This window comes from Taeniopygia guttata, chromosome 3 (genome assembly GCF_048771995.1).
Source record: "Taeniopygia guttata chromosome 3, bTaeGut7.mat, whole genome shotgun sequence".
Classification (NCBI taxonomy): domain Eukaryota; kingdom Metazoa; phylum Chordata; class Aves; order Passeriformes; family Estrildidae; genus Taeniopygia; species Taeniopygia guttata.
This window is the reverse complement of record NC_133027.1, coordinates 3964249-3983000: the sequence shown is the minus strand read 5'-3', so window position 1 is coordinate 3983000 and position 18752 is coordinate 3964249. Positions and strand designations below refer to the sequence as shown.

At 46.5% G+C, this 18752-nt stretch overlaps 1 protein-coding gene across 2 annotated transcripts; it reads left to right on the top strand.

Moving 5' to 3' along the window:
- Window positions 1–1932: 1932 nt before the first annotated feature.
- EFHC1 (EF-hand domain containing 1) lies at window positions 1933–18212 on the top strand. Of its 2 annotated transcripts, XM_002186740.6 has the most exons (11): window positions 1933–2210; window positions 6296–6517; window positions 8160–8447; window positions 10137–10286; window positions 11339–11531; window positions 11772–11992; window positions 12693–12833; window positions 13949–14162; window positions 14509–14656; window positions 15464–15665; window positions 17709–18212. In XM_002186740.6, exons 1-11 carry the CDS (start codon window positions 2088–2090, stop codon window positions 17832–17834), a joined length of 2028 nt encoding a protein of 675 aa, XP_002186776.5. In that variant the 5' UTR covers window positions 1933–2087; the 3' UTR covers window positions 17835–18212. The 2 variants fall into 2 exon arrangements, with proteins under 2 accessions (XP_002186776.5, XP_030125758.4); XM_030269898.4 differs by lacking the exon at window positions 6296–6517 and having other exon boundaries at window positions 1934–2210.
- The last annotated feature ends 540 nt before the right edge of the window (window positions 18213–18752 follow it).

The following is an 18752-nucleotide window of genomic DNA, read 5'->3' as shown; positions in this document are numbered from 1 at the left end:
ACCAAGGTTTCTGCAGGTTATGTCTTCACCCACCAGAGGGCGAGTTGTCTCCATCTGTGTCCTCCACTGCCACGAAAGCAGAGCCCGATAAAGAATTCCTTTTGCCTTTCATGAGTGGATAGCAGGGATGTGGGAAGCTAAAAAGGCTCATCTTAACCTTGGCAAGTCAGACTTGTCTGTACAGAAGTTGTCAAGGATGAAGCTTAATCTAGATCTTCACTTTAATTCCTCATTTCTCCACTCTCCCGCTTTACAGTCACTATTACTAAACACCAGCTTATGCTACGGCTTTTTTCTTTCTTCTGTGGAATCTCAGAATGGTTTGGGTTGGAAAAGCCATTAAAGACCATCTCATTCCCAACTCCTGCCATGAGCTGGGACACCTTCCATTAAACCAGGTTGCTCAACCTGGCCTTGGACATTTGCAGGGATGGTGCAGACACAGCTTGTCTGGGCAACCTGTGCCAGGGCCTCCCCACCCTCACAGGGATGAATTCCTTCCCAATATCCCATCTAAACCTGCACTCTGGCAGTTTAAAAACACTGCTCCTTGTCCTGTCACTGCATACCCTTTTAAATAATCCCTTTTTGGCTCTCTCAGAGCCCCTTTAGGCACTGGAAATGACTCCCAAGAACTTCCCAGAGCCTTCTTTTCTCCAGGCTGAACATGCCTATTCTGTCATCTTTACAGGGTGTGCACCAGCCACTCTGCCACGCAACCTTGTCACAAATTTGCAGTTATTGTCCTTGGGGATGATCCTTGGCACACAGAGGCAAATTTCCTTTTCTGAGACAGGCCCTGTTCCCTGTTAAATGCTGCCTGGATATTGCAGCTTGAAAAATCAGAGTGAGGGCTTGATCAGGGTCCTGCTCCTGGGTCTAAGTCAGCCATCATCACACCAACAGCTTTGCTGTCTTCCAGATTCAACTCTTCAAGCCCTGCTTGGCCTTCAGTTCATTATTTTCCTTTCTAAGCTGATCAGCCCCATTCTTTATCTCCCACGCCTGGCTTTTTTCTCTCTCCCACACCATGCTTAGGCAGACAGTCTGGCTGCAATTCTCCCCGCTTAACTTCTGCTTAGAAAACCCTCGGATCTGCCGCCTGCCCTTGAATCACAGCCTGGCTTGCCTGGTGTTGTGGTGATAAAGAGAACAAAGCAAAGATGCACAAAAACCTTATTTTTCATGGAATCCTAGAAGGTTTGGGTTGGAAGGGACATTCAGGATCATCTCATTCCAACCCTCTTGCCATGGGCAGGGTCACCTTCCACTAGACCAGGTTTCTCTCAAATCCTGTCCAACCTGGCCCTAAATGCATCCAGGGGTGAGGAATCCACGTCTTTTGGGGAATCCACAACTTCTAAATGCAACAAATAATTTCTGTTTTCCATGGTGATGTATTTAGCTGTTTCTCTCTTGCATTTGGGAGTCACTTTTGCACATCCACCCTTTCCTTGATGGTATCCTTGATGCTTCTTTTAGCACCTTCCTCCGGAGATAAAAATCATATTTGAAAGAGAGGAATTACATCAGTGCAACATATGAAAAATACACTATTTCACAACAATATACATTTTAATACATGTATATATACATCATAAACCAGCACAATCACTCCTGTTAAAATATTTCAATCACTCCAGGTATGGATTTGTCCCTTCAGAGCTGATCGTTACGCTGCACACTGCACAGAGCAGGGAAAACTCCCCAAAAAGAAGCAGTCCAGGTGCCGCCACCCGCAAAATGTTTTAATGGGAGGGGTTTATGAGGGGCCACGAGGGGGCTGTGCAAGTCTGTGAGTGGGATACGAGTGGACTATGAGGGGAAAATCCCTAATAAAACAGGATGAACGCTTTCCACGGCTTTTTCCCCACGCTGCGGGGCCGAACTCCCCTCACAGGAGTGTGGGGGGGCGGTTCGGCCCCTCATAGCCCTCCCCGTTGCCACGGCGACCGCGCGTCCTTGGCACTCACTGCGCAGGCGCGGGGAGCCGCGGAGGCGCGAAGGGCGCTGCGCATGCGCACTGAGCGCGGGGGGTTGCCGTGGAGACGCGTCGGCCGGGCCGGGCCCGGAGCGCCGCCGCCGCCATGAGCTCGGGGCCGGAGCCGGAGCTGGGGCCGGGGATACGGCCGGGGACAGGGACAGGGCCCCCGATCGGGCCCGGGCCGGGGCTGCCCTTCCTCCCCGGCTGCGCCATCAAGGACCCCACGGTGAGCGCGCCCGCCCACTGTACCCCCGCTGTACCCGCTTCCCACGGGAGGCCTCCCGGATCAAGGTGGGCTGGCCTTGTGTGTGCCCCCTGAGGGGTGACCTCAGAAACGGGCTTCTGCACCTCTCTGCACCTGCTTCAGGTGGTACCTGGTATCCCCTGGTGACACTCTCTGGGAATCTGGTACTCCCTCAGACTTTGCTCGAAATCCACAGAAGGCTTGGGACCCCTAAACTCAATAATATTCATCGAATCACAGAATGGTTTGGGTTAGAAGACCATAAAGATCATCCCATTCCACCCCCTGCCATGGGCAGGGATACCTTCCACTATCCCAAGTTGCTCCAAGCCCTGTCCAACCTGGCCTTGGACACTTCCAGTGATCCTGGGACAGCCACAGCTTCTCTGGGCACCCTGTGCCAGGGACTTGCCACCCTCACAGGGAACAATTCCTTCCCAATATCCCATCTATCCCTACCCTGTTGGCAGTGGGAAGCCATTGCCCCTTGTCCTGTCCCTCCAGGCCTTGTCCAAAGTCCCTCTCCAGCTCTCCTGGAGTTCCTTTCAGCACCAAAACCTATTCTGCTGTCTGCAAACTCACCCCTTTGGATATTCAATTCCCTTGAATCCCTCCAATAATTCCCCCACAGTTCATAACATACTCCAGGGGAAATCCCCAAACTCACTTTACAATCTTGAAATCTGATTCCCTTAGGAAAAGCTGCTGTTTCTCTGAACCATCTGAGTTTTCCCAAAGTTCTCTGAACTGATACTGATACTGTCCTGAACCAAGTTCCTTAAATTCACCTGATACCTCCTCAGATGGATATACCCAGGAGAACCAATATTGATCAAACCTTGAGCATTCCTCCACATGAATTGATCCCCCAGATCATCCCAATATAATTATTTCCTGGACATAATTTGTCTATTACATAGATACACCTTGAAGTCACCAGTCTCATTGGCAATGAACATCTTCCTGATACCCTTTCCTCCAAAGCTCTGATATTTCCAAAACTGCTCTCCTGGTGTTGCCTGGAGAACTGAATCCTTGGCAGTGCAGGTCTGGAGCCTGATAACCTGATGAGAGAACTGGTATCCCACCACAGAACTGGTGTCATCACCGCTTCCAGGATCATCCCCAGGAAATTACACACTCTCAGCTGTTCCCAGGTTCCCTGGAAGAAGTAGTCTCATCCTCATCCTCTGCACCTGATACTAAATGAGGAAGCAACCTCTCCTTGTCCCCATCCAATGGTCCAGGCCCTAAGGACCTGATAACCCAAATCCTCCCAATGTTCTCTTGAGGAAGTGGTGCCACAGAGAACTGATGCTTCCTTTTATTTCATTGATATGCTAAAAAAATCCCCCCCAAAAAAAACTAAAAAGGGTTTGTTTTATGCCTGGTTTGGGCTTACCAGGAATTTACAGCCTTCCTGGAGAGCATCTTTAACAGAAAATATTCCTGGCTGATCCAGCTTTGTATATGAAAATTCATTGTCACAGAATCATGGAATGGTTTGGGTTGGAAGGGACCTTAAAGATCATCTTGTTCCAACCCTCTGCCATGAGCAGGGGCACCTTCCACAAACCAGATTGCTCCAAGCCCATCCAGCTTGCCCTAAAATCAGTGACAACTGAGTCCTCCAACAGTAAATAGAGTAAATTACTCATAACAAATCACCATCCAGCAATAAAGGTTGTCTCAGAATTATTATCAGATACTAATATTTCCTTGAAGTAATTTATAACATCTTGGAGATCTGCAGTTTTCCAGTCCATAAAACTGGCATCACAATACTTGGTTTCATAGTGAATGATGAGGAGTTCTGAAGGAAACTTCTGTGTTCAAGGAAAGTGGTGTTACAGCTTAGTGCTCACTGGACAGGGAAACAGACACTGGGAGAGGGAATGGTGTTTGTGTGAAGTGTTACAGACTTGGCAAAAAGAAGGACTTAATTCAGTGGAATTTCTTCAGATAAACACTGGCAGCAACTGAGATTAGGAGTTTACATTCTGGGTTTTCCCTTTTAAACTTTCATTAGTCACCTGATCCTGGAAGATGTTATCTGGCATACAGGCTCACTTTGGGAGAGCTTGTCCAGTCAGGAACCTTATGAACCAATGAAGTGCTTCCTTTAGGCAAATGTGGGCTCTGAAAAGCCTGTACACTTCTAGCAAACACTGATATTGCTCAAATTAAAGACAAACTTCCTGATTTTCCTTGAATATTTTCCCCACAGCTTTCCCTTGGTATTTATTTAACAGAAGGAAGTGACAGTTCTGTGGCAGTTTATAAGATGTTCTGCTAAAATGTCTTCAGACAAATCTTGTTTTCACCTGTTTTCCTCACTGCTCTCTCCTTTGCAAGATCTATAGTAGCAGTTTAAAGAGAAAACAGGGAATTATGTGGAATTCAAATGGGGCCTGAAGGTATAAATAAGATAAGAGGCTTAACCATGAGGGGCGAGGAAGGGGGTGGAGAAGAAGCAGTTTGTATGCCTAAGGACGGACTGACTGCAAGCCTGGGGCTGGAAAAGGAGCTGGAGCTGGTTCTCTCAGCACTAGAAATGCTTACAACTGTGTTTTACTTGGCAAAAGTCAAGAGGTTTTATTATCAGGAACTCATAATTTCCCCTGCTTTCTCTGGAGCTTTAAATGTTGACAGCCCAGTGGGACCAGGCAGGTTCTCGGAGTGCAGGTGAGGTACCACGTGTGCAGCAAGTGTGCAGCAAGTGGAGCAGTTTGGTGTCACTCAAGTCTGACCCTGCTCTTCAGTGGTGAAGAACAAGACTGACTGACAGATCAGGTCCTGTGCACAGCCCTGGGAGAAGGACTTGGAGCTGCTGATGGATGAGAGGCCGAGAGCCAGAAGCCCCCACCGTGTGCTGGGCTGATTCCCCCAGTGGGCAGCAGGGGAGGGGGGGGATTCTGCCCCTCTGCCCCACTCAGGTGAGACTCTCCATTTGCAGAGCTGCCTCCAGATCTGGTGTCCTCAGCATAAACAGGACATGGAGCTGCTGGAGAGACTCCAGAGGAAGCCACAGAGATGTTCCAAGGGCTGGAGCCCCTCTGCTCTGGAGCCATGCTGGGAGAGCTGGGGGTGTTCACCTGGAGAAGAGATGGATCCAGGGAGACCTCAGAGCCCCTTCCAGTGCCTAAAGGGGCTTCATGAAAGATGGGACAAACTTTTTAGCAGGGCCTGTAGCAGTAGGACAAGGAATCATAGTTTTAAACTCAAAGAGGCTTAACTGAGATTAGATACAAGGAAGAAGTTTTTTTACAAAGAGGGTGGTGAGGCCTGGCACAGGTTGCCCAGAGAAATGGTGGCTGCTTCATCCCTGCCAGTGTCCAAGGCCAGGCTGGAGAGGGTTTGGAGCAACCTGGGATAGTGGAAGGTGTCCCTGCCCATGGCAGAGTGTGGAACTGGATAATCTTTTATGTCCCTTCCAACCCAGGCTGTTCTATGAGTCTATGACTATGTAGAGAGGTGATGAAACAACTAATATGCTTTTGTACATTTCATAATTGCAGTTCTGTGAGCATGACAGTGATTTAATCCAGCAAAGAAAATCCTGTATCATGCCAGGGGAGGGTTAAGAAAATAAATAACAGTGGAATACACAGAGGGTGCACAACAGTGCAGGGAGCACCATACGTCAATAACTGAGGTCCCATGGTGCTCTGTACTGCTGACAAATAGGGTAGGGAACAAAGAGCTGGTGAGATAAATACCAGGGCAGATAAAGTGCTGACACACTGTTCTAGGCACTAACTCTGGTGGCAGTCAGGAAATTCAGTGATTTAAGTTCTTCCAGAGCCTGTGGCAGTGCAAGGATCTGAGTTAACTCTCTTGCTTTGTACATCCACCACTCACTGTTTTTTTCCACTGTTTTTTTTTCCTCTAAGTACAAAATTTGATTATAAATTACTGCTGCGGTAGTTTATAATAAAATACTGGGGGATGTGTGTGGGGTGAGACATTCTTGACATTGCACTCTCTTACTGGGTTTTTTTGTGCTTCCAGTAGCTATATCTGCTAAATTCATGCAGTATTTTGATAGCTGGATTTCCTTCCAACAGAAAACATCTTTTCATCGGTGCCAGACACTGGACTTCAAAAATGGATATGCCTTTTTCCGGCTGCCAAGAGAAGGGGTTGGTGGGGACACACTCTTTGCAAATCAGCTCTCTCAAGATGAATTAGATGATTTATGCACCAAGGGAGCCACACTGACCTATGGGCAAGTCAAGAGGCCTGCACCTTCCCGCTTCACTCCAGCATTCGTGGCTTATGACAAAAAGGTATAAAGAAGCTGATTCCAGGAATATCACTGGCCAAATTCGGAGACATAAACAGTCAGCTCCAGGGTTCACGGGACTGCATACAGCAGTTTTCAGATGCCAGAGCCCTTAGTCAGAGACAGCTGAATCACAGACTGAAAGAGGCGTTCTTTGCTTGGGAGGAGGATTATAATAACGTAAACGATGTAAGACATTCCCTGCAAGTTACACTTGAGCATTTCCAGCAGATGTTGGAAAAGAGGCTTGATTAGCTCTGGAAAGCTCCAGCTTAAAAGTATTGCTCTGTAAGCCACAGCCTGGGGTTCTGTGTTTCCAAAACTATACTGAGGTTGTAACTGAGCTTTAACTGGAAAAGTCAGTCTGCAGTGGGAACCCTGGTAGCCTGTGTGACTGTGGTCTATCTATTCCTGCTCGTGTTGGTCACCACAGCATGTCACAACCTGAACTGCTCCATTAGTGCTTCCCATGTTACATCTTGGTCATCATATCGGACTGGGTGCTGGCTCTGTGTCTGCTCAGAGCAGTCCTGAGCTGACTCTTGGTTTTCGGTGTGCCAATGGCCCAAGCTGCAACCCACAGCCATGGATGGAGCAGCTGCTGCAGTGGGAGCCGCAGGGCTCGGGAGCTCACACGTGCAGGCTCCAGACGCTGCCAGCCCTGCCAGAGCAGCCTGCAGCCAGCCAGCCCTCAGCCCGGCTGTGGCACAGGCTGGGGAACAGATGTGCCCTGTTAATTGCCGAGGCTGTTCCTTCACAGCAATGTAAATGTTGCTGTTTAATCTCTCAGATCCTTCTCTGCCCCTTCCTTCAAGCCACAGGAGCAGCAGGAGCCACAGTGCTGCTGGGGATGTCACAGTCCCTTGTGGGGCACTTTGCTGACTGATAGGAACTTGCTGGCTTTATCATCTCTTAATTATCCAGGACTCTGTGCTGCTGTAGGCTGGGTATGTAAGGCCTGATTGGCCACCTGCACCATCTTAGGGGCATTGAATGATCTTGGAGGGAATATTCCTCCAACTTTTGCCAAGCAGAGAGCCTGACTAATTAATTTCCTTGTTTCCCCAGCACAAATCAGTTTTTGTTGTCAGTGCTGAATAGATGAGACTTCAGATCAAGGAAAGGGACCTTAAAGATCATCTTGTTCCAGCCTCTCTGCCATGGGTAGGGATATCTTCCACTATCCCAGGTTGCTCAGAGCCACTCCAGACTGGCCTTAAAATTATGACCCCTTTCCGATTTTAAAATCCTCAGATGTGGTTGAACTCTTTCCTTAAATCTGTGGATTACTTCTCTAAATCAGGACTGTACAGCTGAAAAATAAAGAGCTGTGTGTGTCAGTAAAGTAGATTAGTGTCAGCAGCCAAGCACCTGGCAGTAGGTGAAACAGCAGGTGATCAAGAAGCAGGGAAAAGGCTGTATTTTTACACTTGTCTCAGGCACACTGAATTAAAATAAAAGCACTCCTAGTGCCTCTACTGTCACTCACAGATTAGGCCACTGTTGTTTTGAAGATTTTTAGAATCTAATCCAGTAATTTTACACCACTAAAGCAAATTACAAATAAATTATTTGCCTTGATAGACTAATCACAGTGTTCAAACTGTTTCTTTCTCTCTCCCTTTGCTATACTGTGCCTTGGGCAGGTTTTGAAGTTCGATGCCTACTTCATGGAGGAAGTTGCTATCTCTGCAGAGGAGCATTACCGGATCCGCCAGGTGGGCCTCTATTACTACCTGGAAGATGACAGCATGTGCATCATCGAGCCCAAGGTGAAGAACTCGGGTCTGCTCCAAGGCAAACTCATGAGGCGCCACCGGGTGCCCAAGAATGAGCACGGGGATTATTACCACTGGAAGGATCTGAACCTGGGCATCGACCTCACCATATACGGCCGCACCTACCGCCTGGTCAACTGCGACTCCTTCACCAAGGTGGGTGGCAGCAGAGCACTGCCAGAGACTCCTGGGAGCTGCAGGGTTTAATTACCTGTTAGAGTGCAGCAGTTTGCAGCTGTAGCTTCTGTGATATGGGTGCTCTCAGTCTTTCATTGTGCTTTTTGTGTAGATTTCTTTTTTCAGGCCAAAGGGGACTTCAGGGTATGACATCTGCAGAGGGCAAGTAAGGTGCTTGGAGTTTTAGCCCCTGGACTGCTGGGAGTCCATCCTTTGTCCTCAGGACTTCTCTTTACAATACAAATTCTAAATTTCTGTCTGGGCAGTTTTACTGCTTGGAGTGCAGATGAAACATTGTGCATACAGGAGAGGGAAATTAGTGATCCGGACTCTTTTCTGATTTAATATTCCTCTGTTAGGAAAGGAATACAAGCAGTAACTCTGCACACATCCACAGCCAAGCCATGATCCATGGTACAAACTGACCTTTCTAAGAAAGCTTACTCATTGCCTGCTTTTCTATTTCTAGCTATTTCTGTACCAGTAAATGAGATAATAATGATCCAATAATAAGAAATAAAAATTACCAGTATACTGGTATTCTGCCAGTTTGTCCCCAGTAAAATCTCAGCCCTGGTCAGCTATTATTCTTCCAGGCCAGAAGTTAGACTGCTCCAGGGGCCATTCCCAATAGGTGAACATGCTAGTCAACCTGTCCTGGAGGCTGGGAGAGTTTAGGTCCAGGCTTTTCCTTGTCAGTTGGCCTCAGTGCCCAGGAATGTTCCCAAGCATGTATAATGTGTTGGTATAAATATGTCTGTGGGGCCAGCTCTGCTGGAACTGGGTGACTGTTCAAATCAGTCCACATCAAATAAAGAGCTGGTCCTCATGTTAATATTGATGGAAAACATGGAATGAGCTATGTGGGTCTACATCTCATGGCCAATAGTGTATTATCATTTACTGACATCTTCTAGACCAGGAAATAGTGAGCCTGAAAGTGTGAACTTGCCTTGTGAGTCTCCAGGGGGATCTCATATTCCTGTGGGAGATGTTTGCATAGGTGCTTCCTGGGCTGAGTATTTTCATGGACCACTTCCCAAAGCCAAAAAGGGAACAAGTCTCTTGACTTCAGAGATTGTTTTGGGTGACTGATCCAAATCCACAAGTGACACCTTGGATTTTGTTCATGATCCAAGGTAAGCAAAAAATTCCTTTAAAAAAAAGCAAATTACACTCTTTCTGTGGGAAAAGTACTCCTGAAAGATGGAATGAAGCTGCCAGTGACACATATCCTCGTGCCTGAAGGGTCATGATGTGCTTAGTGTGGGTGACTTCTTCTAACTAGCTGACACAGCTCTCAATTATTGCAAACTCAGGCTAACTACATCTGTGTTTATACAGCAATTTAATATTTTCCATTTACATAAAAGAGACCAACTGACAGTTATCTTCCATTTAAAGCCCTAAAGCCAAGGAAAACTGTGCTCAAGTGAAATCTGAGTTAGGATGTTCAGGACAGAACTGCTCTGATTAATTACAGGGTAAGCAAAGATAAGAAGCAGCTTAAACAAATGTATTTGTCACCTGTTGTATTTTGCTGCTGCTGTAGAATTCTCTGTGAATTGCAGAATTCTGACCTCACTCATCCCAGCCCTCCTGTAACCTCTAGTCACCTCTTACCTTCAGAACTCCTGGCAGCACTAACACCTCAGATGACCTTCCTAGGTGTTCCTGGAGAGCCAAGGAATTGTAGTGAACCCCCCAGAGGAGCTGGTTTCGGATCCTTACACAGAACAGCGTCGGACGCCGATGCAAAAACGCATCGTGCCCACAGGTCCCGACCCCTTCAGGCAGTTCCTGACCTATGACACAAAGGTAAGAGAGCTGGGGAATACCCCAATTATTGTATAATTAGCCACATCACACTGGTGAGGCATCTCCAGTTCTGGTCCTGGTCTGGGCCCTTCACTTTAGGAAAGATGTTGAAGGTCTGGAGTATGTGCAGAGGAGGAGCTGGAGCACCAGGAGTGGCTGAGGGAGCTGGGAAAGGAACTCAGTTTGGAGAAAAGGAGGTTCAGGGGGGACCTTCTGGCTCTGCACAACTTCTGATAGGAGGAGACAGCCAGGTGGGGATCAGTATCTTCTCCCAGGCACCCAGAGAGAGGACTGGAGATGGCCTCAAGTTGTGCAAAGGGAGGTTTAGATTGAATTAGGAAAAATTTCTTCTCAGAAGGGGTGTTTAGACATTGAAACAGGGTGCCCAGGGAGGTGGTGGAGTCCCCATTCCTGGAGGTGTCCAAGAAGCGACTGGAAATGGCACTCAGTGCTCTGGGCAGGGTGACAGGGTGGGGGTCAGTCAGAGGTTGGGCTCAATGATCTTCCAGCCTGAAAGATTCAGTGGTTACAGTGAATATGTGCTATTGAAACCCAGGTCTTGTGAGTGTGTGCAATCTCACTCATTCTAAATTGTCTCAGTCTGCTGAACAGACTCCAAATTTGCTCCTTTCTTGTCTTTAGTGAGAAACAAAACCTTTTATGCTTTTTTCTGGGCTTTATGCCTTGTAAACAGCTCCTCTTTGGGTTGCAGAGCCTGTGCTCAATACCATACATTACTCTCTTGCTTTCTGTTGGGATGAAATAAGCCACCTGCTTCTGGAATTTAGCAGCCAGATGCAGTTCTATGAGGAATGGTCTTGCTGCATCCACTCCTCTCCTCCCCCAAAATATTGATGCCAGGTGCCAGAGCAGACAATTTCAGACAAACACACATGCCCCTTGTTCTGACTAAATTCCCCCTGTGCCTCTCCTCTCTTCAGGAGCTGAACCTTGGGGAACTCTTGAGCATTTCAGAGTGATGAGTTTGATTTCTGAGGCACCAAAAGATGATTCTGATCCATGTTTGTCTGCTTTTTTTTTCTCTACCCCAGGTGCTTCGCTTCTATGCCATATGGGATGACACCAACTGTGCCTTTGGTGATCACCATCCCTGCATCATCCATTACTTCTTGGCAGATGACACAGTGGAGGTTCGGGAAGTCCACAAGAGAAATGATGGGAGAGACCCATTCCCGGTACTGATGAAGCGCCAGCGCTTGCCCAAAGTATTTGTTGACAAGAACAGTAAGTTTAGATTGGCTCACCAATCTATCTGTGCTAAAGTGTCATTATTTCATTGTAAAAAAAAAGAGAGTTCTTCAAATGGTCACTAAATTCTTTCTCTTTTGGGAAACAGTGGCAAGACAGCAGTGCCAGCATCTCTCTGTAGTAATTTTCACGCCTTGCTTTTTATATCCATTTTCACTAGTAAATGTTAAAATCTCCCTGATTCATTTGTTTTTTCTTCTGCTCCCTTGTCCTTAGAGAACTTCCCAAGCTGTGTGCTGGAGATCACTGACCATGAGGTACAAGAGTGGTACTCACCCAAAGATTTTGCTATTGGCAAAACTGTCACCCTCCTTGGACGCACCTTCTTGATCTATGATTGTGACAAGTTCACCCAGGACTTCTATCGTGACAAATATGGCATCACAGACTTCCAGCCAGTGGATGTAAATAAGAAACCACTTGAAAAAGTTCCACAGGTACTGCAAACAATTTCTCAAAAGAAGGGAGGAAAGGAAGCAGTTGATGTAAGCTTATAGTAGAGGTTCATCTGAGTAAGAACCTGTAGAAAACAAGTTCAGCTAAAAGAAAAAAAATCAAGTAACCTGAAAATGACAAGGCAAGAATGGTCATAGTTGGTATAAAAATGAAAGCCTGGCTGCACTCATACTACTGAACTCTCCCTCACTCTTCAAAACAGTGTTGCCAAGTCCAAACTGCCTACTGGGGATGGTCACAGCCCTTGTTACCTCCCAAACTGAGCCCAGAAATTGTTTGGAGTTGTGGCTTAGACCACAGGCGTGATGTGGATTAGGCTACCAGTGTAACCATTTGATGGCTGAGTTCCTGTGCATGGGAAGGTTTAGTTGGAACTAGATGATTTTAAGATCCTTTTCAACCCAAACCATTCTATGATTCTTTAATATAGCCATAACCTTTTAAATCAGTGAAATTCCATGGCTTTCTGAGTTTCAGATTTACTTAATCCTCCTATATTTTCACTAAATACAGCACATGGCCAGGCTGGTATCAACCATCTCTACTAGGCAGGATGCCACAGCTCTTGCTACCTGGTGGCAGAATATTTCCTGCCAAATATGATGGGCTTTGCTAAGTCTTGTAAACTTTATTTTGTTCTTAGTTGCAACTGTTTATAGTTGATATCTCCTCTGGATGCAGGTAATTCCTCCCTACAATGGTTTTGGTATCCCTGAAGACTCTCTCCAGAACTGCCTTAGTCTGTTTCCAAAGCCTCCACGGAAAGATATCATTAAGATGCTGGAGAACAATCTCAAGGTCCTGCGGTACCAGGTGGCCCTGGTAAGTGTTTTCCTTGGTGGAATAGTGCCAGGAGGATGGGAGGAGCAGCCAGTGGGAAAAGAGAGCTCCCTGAGCCAAAATGAGTGTCCCTGGGGCATGCCATGGGGTTATTGTGTGCTTGCTGTGACAATTGGCAGCTCACAAAACCAGAAAAAAAAAAAAATTAGGCCAGAAAGTACAAACCAGACCTGCTACAAACCCACAGCCATTTATGGGAAAACTCCCTCTGCCACTGCTACATGACAGATGGCCCTGGCTGAAGCAGCCTGCACTGGGCACTGTGCCTCTGCCTGCCTGCCACCACTGCCACCAGCCAGTGCTTGACGTCTCTGCTGCTGGCTCCAGCCCCTGTCCTTCCCCTGGCTTGTCCTGGATGCAGCAGCCAGCAAGGAGCTGTCCTAGCAGAGCAGCCAATGCCGGTGTAGAAGCTGGAAAATCCATGAGAGTGGTGTTTTCCACCCACAACAGCACCCAGGCCCTGGCCTTTGTGCCAGCTTTGCAGCTGGTTTATGCAAGGAGCCTCTGGCACATCCAGCAGCAGCGATGGCATTTCCTGTGCTGCCTTGTGCCTGCCCTCTCCAAACACTCCGGGCTTGTTTCTTCTCCCTATTGTGCAGGAGTTCCCTAAAGGTCACAGCTGAGGAGTTAAGATCCACTTAGCTTTAAGCTAAGCAAGTAAATCCACCGGTGTGTCAGGGGAGTGACTTCCTGTGACTAAGGGCTAAAACAGCACCAGCCTCTCTCAGGCACTCAGCATAATGAAAAAATGTAATTTAAAACTGAATTTTACAGCCTCTCTGGGATGAATCATTCCATATAGGATAGAGAAAGGATTTCTCTTGGATTACTCAGGCTGTGGAAACACTGAATATACTTGGTAACTTCAACCCAGATTCTGCTTCAGTGGCTTAAATAAAGCAAGTAACCTTTGAAATTCAGATCCTAAGTGCTGTCTAGTGCTTTGTTATGCTATGTCAGCACATCAAGTGCTTTGTTTAGTCAGCTGTAAAAAAGCTCTAGGTGCTTATGAGTAGGTTACTAGGTGCTCCTAAGCACCCCAGGCAAGGAAAACCTGGTTCAAATGCTCTGCTCCAGACCTGCTACCTTTCCTCTAGGAATCACCAGTGCCTGAGGACAAAAATCGTCGTTTCATCCTCTCTTATTTCCTCGCCGATGACACAATCAGCATCTATGAACCTCCAGTCAGAAACTCTGGCATCCTTGGAGGCAAATACTTAAAAAGAACCAAAGTCACCAAGCCAGGGTCTACTCCAGAGAATCCCATATACTATGAGCCCTCTGACTTCACCATCGGTTCTACAATTGAAGGTAAAATCCAGCCTGGATTTACAATACTCTGCTCTGATATGTCATTTATTGCATGGACAGTGCGTATCTCTTCCTTCACTTGAAAGATCTGCTGCTTCTGGGTATCGTCACATTTGAGTTCCCAGATCAGCAGCTGGTGTACATTGATACAACTTTGTTACTGTCAACGTTTGAACATTTCAATCAGTGAAATTATTCTTACTTTGAGAAGTGAAACAAATAGCAGAGATGGCTCAAAGATGAGCCCAGCCACAGGAGAGGAATCCTGCTCCCTCCCAGATGATGAAATGACTTTAACCCATGCTAAACCACAGGTAACACTACTTCTTTAATGTTTCTTCCCTAGTGTTTGGCCACAGGTTTATTATCACTGATGCTGATGAATATGTGCTTAATTACTTGGAGAGAAATGCAGAGAGTTTCCCTGCAGCAACAGTGCAATCCATAAGGGATCATTTCCTCCCACGGAAGGTGGTAGTGGAGACTGCCAGCAGGTAGGCCACAAATAATGGGGTGATGGGGCTAAATAAGACTAAGGTTGACAGCTAAGGGCATTTTCAGCAGCCTCCTGCTCTGCTGGTGGTTCTGATACTCCAAGAGGCTGTATTTGGGCACATCCAGATGGTGTGAGGTGTGTACAGTAAAATATTGTGGCTGCTGCCAGCCCCAAAACCTTCTGGGGCAGCTCTGGCTCAGCAGCAGAGACAGAGAAGTGGTCACAGCACCAAGTCTGAGTTCAAGAAGTGTTTGGGCTTCCAGCCAAAATCACAGAACCACAAAATGGCTTGGGTTGGAAGGACCTTAAAGATCAGCTCAGTCCAACCCTGCCATGGGTAGGGACGCCTTCCAATATCCCAGGCTGCTCCAAGCAACACTTAAACACTTTCAGTTTGGAAGGGACATAATTTTCAGATGAGGGACACATCTTTTCCCAAAAAAAGCATCACTTCACTGTAAGAGATGCTGCCAACTTGAGCTGCTTGATGGTTGCAGGCTCAGCAGGTGGTGGGAGGAGTCCTTTTTAGGGCATTTATTCCTTTTTGCTTATCAGCCCATCAGAGCCTAGACCACATCCTCCTTTTAGCTGTCTGGACCCAGTTTGTGTGACCCAGTAACAACTCTGTTACCTCAGAACATGGTTTGGAGGCAGTTATATCATGGCTCTGGCTGGAACTCAAGTTTCCCACAGCTTCTGACACTGTGGAGCACACAGAGAAGTGCTCTTTTTTTTACTGAAGTGTCACAGCAAGGCTGCCAAAATGAGTTTTTACATGAAATCCTGTTATTTTTTTCTTCTGCAGTGGCTTTCCCAAGAAGGACCTGGATGATTTAATTGTGGAGGTTCAGAAAGAACTGAAACTCCAAGAGCCCTTCAGCACTAGGGAGTTTCATGAGGCATTTCATCATTTTGACAAGGAGGGCTCTGGATTCCTGGATAAAGCAAGATTTTTGACTGTTTGTGACAGGTTCAATGTGCCAACCAGCACCATTCTTCTTAAAAAGGTCAGATGGAAGGGGTGCTGTGCATGTTGAATTCCCCTCCTATGGCTCTTCCAAAGATCCCTTCTAAAAACCAACCCTAACCAACTGCTGTAGCCTTCAAAGGGGAACAAATTCAAGAAGAGGGCAAGAGAGTTCCAGTTTAGAAAAACTCCTGGGCTGTTGGACTGAGCCTGTGTCTTAGAGGAGATAATAATTTCTGTCCTCTAAGGAAAAGGGAAAAATGTTATCCAGGTTGCCTCCCATGTTTGCCTGTATTGTCATGTGTGAAAATTCCTGCTGGTTCAGGTCTTGGATGAATAGAAGAGGTCATGTATCATGATAGAGACCAGGAATCATGGCAGAGATCCTGAAGAGCTTGGAGTGTCTGTGATGGCTTAAGCACAGCTGGGATTAAGTAGAGGTGACACTGAGGTGTTCAAAGAATGTGCCTTAGGAAAGCTTAGAGACATTCTGGATTCAATAGCAACTACACTGAAGATCTAAGAATTAAGTGTTTTTAATTATAATAATTTAATAATATATAATAGTAATAGTAATAATAATAATAATAATTATTATTATTACTACTACTACTACTATTATATAAGGCCCTGGCTAACACTTGCTAGGCACTATGAGCAGCAAACAGCACATGGAGATCACAGTCTGAAAAGAAAAAAAATGTGAGGGAAACTGAGGGAAAATTTCCTCCAGTGAGGATGGGAGGAAGAATATTACTGGCAAGGATGTTTCCTCAGCATCATGGGATAGGCAGTAGATTAGTGGCCAATAAAGGGGGGGTCAGACTTTAGCGAAATCTAGAAACCAGAAGGAGTTATTTCCCCTGCTAAAATAAAAACTTTTCTAAAGCAGTCAACTGTGAGCATCACAGTGGTTAGAAAGGTGCATGGGCAGGGGATTTGTGTCTCTGAATGTAGGATGAATTAAGGCCCTAACAAGCACCCAGGGCTTTGCTGTACCAGAGTTCATCTGAGCTCACCCTGCCCTGAGGAATTTACAGTGTGGTAACAATCCCTGCTCCACTCTGAGAGTGGGAGAGAAGTAACATTCCTAAAATTATGTGGAGAACCTGTGACAATTGAAGCTAAACTCCCACATTTGAGCCCCAGTCTAGGATCTGTGCACTAAAAACATCCATCTCCTCCTCTGAAATCTTAATCCCAGTGTTCCCAGAGCCCTGGGAAGTATGGCAGGGCTATAAATTAAACATATGGCAGACAGTTCACTGCCTGGAGAGGAGCACAGCTGTCAGTCACAGAAGCAAACCCAAGAGAATCTGTCTCCAGGCGATAAGGGGAAGAAGAATCCTTTCAAGAAATTGTGATATTAGACCTTTTCCATCTCACTGGGTGTCAGAAGCAGATTAGTTATGCAATTAAAGAAACAAAAGCCTTCTTTCTTCCCCTGAAGCACACAAAGGCTGTGGCTCTGTAACACAATGCAGGGTCAGGAACAGACACCAGAACTGGCTCATTAGTGGGGCTGTCACCAAGCTCAATTATCTGTCTCCCCTTTATGCCATGTGCACACACCAAAGTGACACCAGGGAACAGTGACTGTTCACATACACTGCCCCCACTCCACTTTTGGCAGGGATGTGTGCAGGATTTCCTCTGGCCCATCTCAAGTCTGTGGCCATGCTCTGTATTTTTGTGGCTCTCTTGCCCCACTGGTGAGGCCCAGAAGGAAATCAGGATTAAACTCAAACACTTTAACTCTTCTCCTTGCATAGATAGTGTCATCTATAGGCATTCACGGTTGGACTTGAACCTTTAGATCATCAAGTTCAATCCTTAAATGATTTGACTTCATGATCTAAGGTTGGACTCAATTATCTTGTAGGTCTTTAAATCCTTAATGGTTCTATGATTCCAAGTTTACCTGGGATTCAGGACTACCAGGATGGGGACATCCACACAGGGGAATAACATCTGCTCTGTCCCACAAGGAGAACCCTGGGCACTTTCCCCTAAAAACAACCCCAGTTTTCCAAGAGCTTTTTCCAACTCTTTGTGGTGTTTGCTGTGTGTTTTGTCCCCACAGCTGATTGACTACTGTTCCTGTGATGAAGACAAGGTAAACTACCGCGACTTCCTTCGAGCCTTCCCTACTGATCTCTTCCCAGAAGCTGAAGGACAGTGTCAGCAGTTGAATTCTCAGCTGACTTGAATATGTTGTACTTCAAAAAGGATGCTCTGGTTTCCCCCCCTTGCTTCACTCTCTCCCTCCCCCTTTTACAGACCCAGCTGATTCCACCCTCATGTTAACCTTTTTTCCTTCCTAACCTCTCCCTGCCCTTTTGCTACCCCCAAACTCAACCTCGTAACTGCTGGATGTTGAAATGAAACTTAGAGGAGAAAAAAAATAACCAAAGTCAGGTTCTTCTGTTGTTTTGTCAACCTTTTAGTGCAGTACTTTAGAGAGCTAAAGGTCTCTGGAGCCTGGAGTGAAAACCACTCCAGGTTTCTCTCGGATGAGCCTTTCACTTTCAAGTAGTGAAGACTGCCAGTTTGTTATTAAAATTGCAATAAAACTTCAGTTGCTACAAATGTATCAAAAAGTCTGTTTTAAATAGAATGGCTGGAATAGATAAGGATTAAAGTAAGGGTGAGGGGGGAAACCCACAAATTGTGGGTTTCCTTCTGGGTGTTCTGGGTGTACTCAAAATAGGGTGATGGGGGTGAGTTTAGCTATCTGGAGGTAAGTAAACTCAGGGGGGTCTGGACACAAATCTGCTGACAAGCAGCTCTGCATTTTTTAACAGGTTGGAAGAATGGTTTTAGGACTGAGATCCCATCTAAACCCACCTTATCCACCTGTCATCTCACCAGACAGGTCTCCAAGGAGAAGGGAACATGGGCAGTTGGCATGGCAATAGAGTTATGACAGTTGTGCTCCATTACTCATCTCCCGGTGAAGGTAACGTGGCAGGAGCCTTCTCACCCCAAGTGACACCTGCCAGGTGTTGCCATGGAGCACACAGAAAAGGCAGCTGTCACACACACAGAGAACAAAGCTCTTTGGAACAAAATGCTGCTTTAAATCAGCTTTTGTGCCACAGATTCCCACTCAGACAGCTGAGAGTCT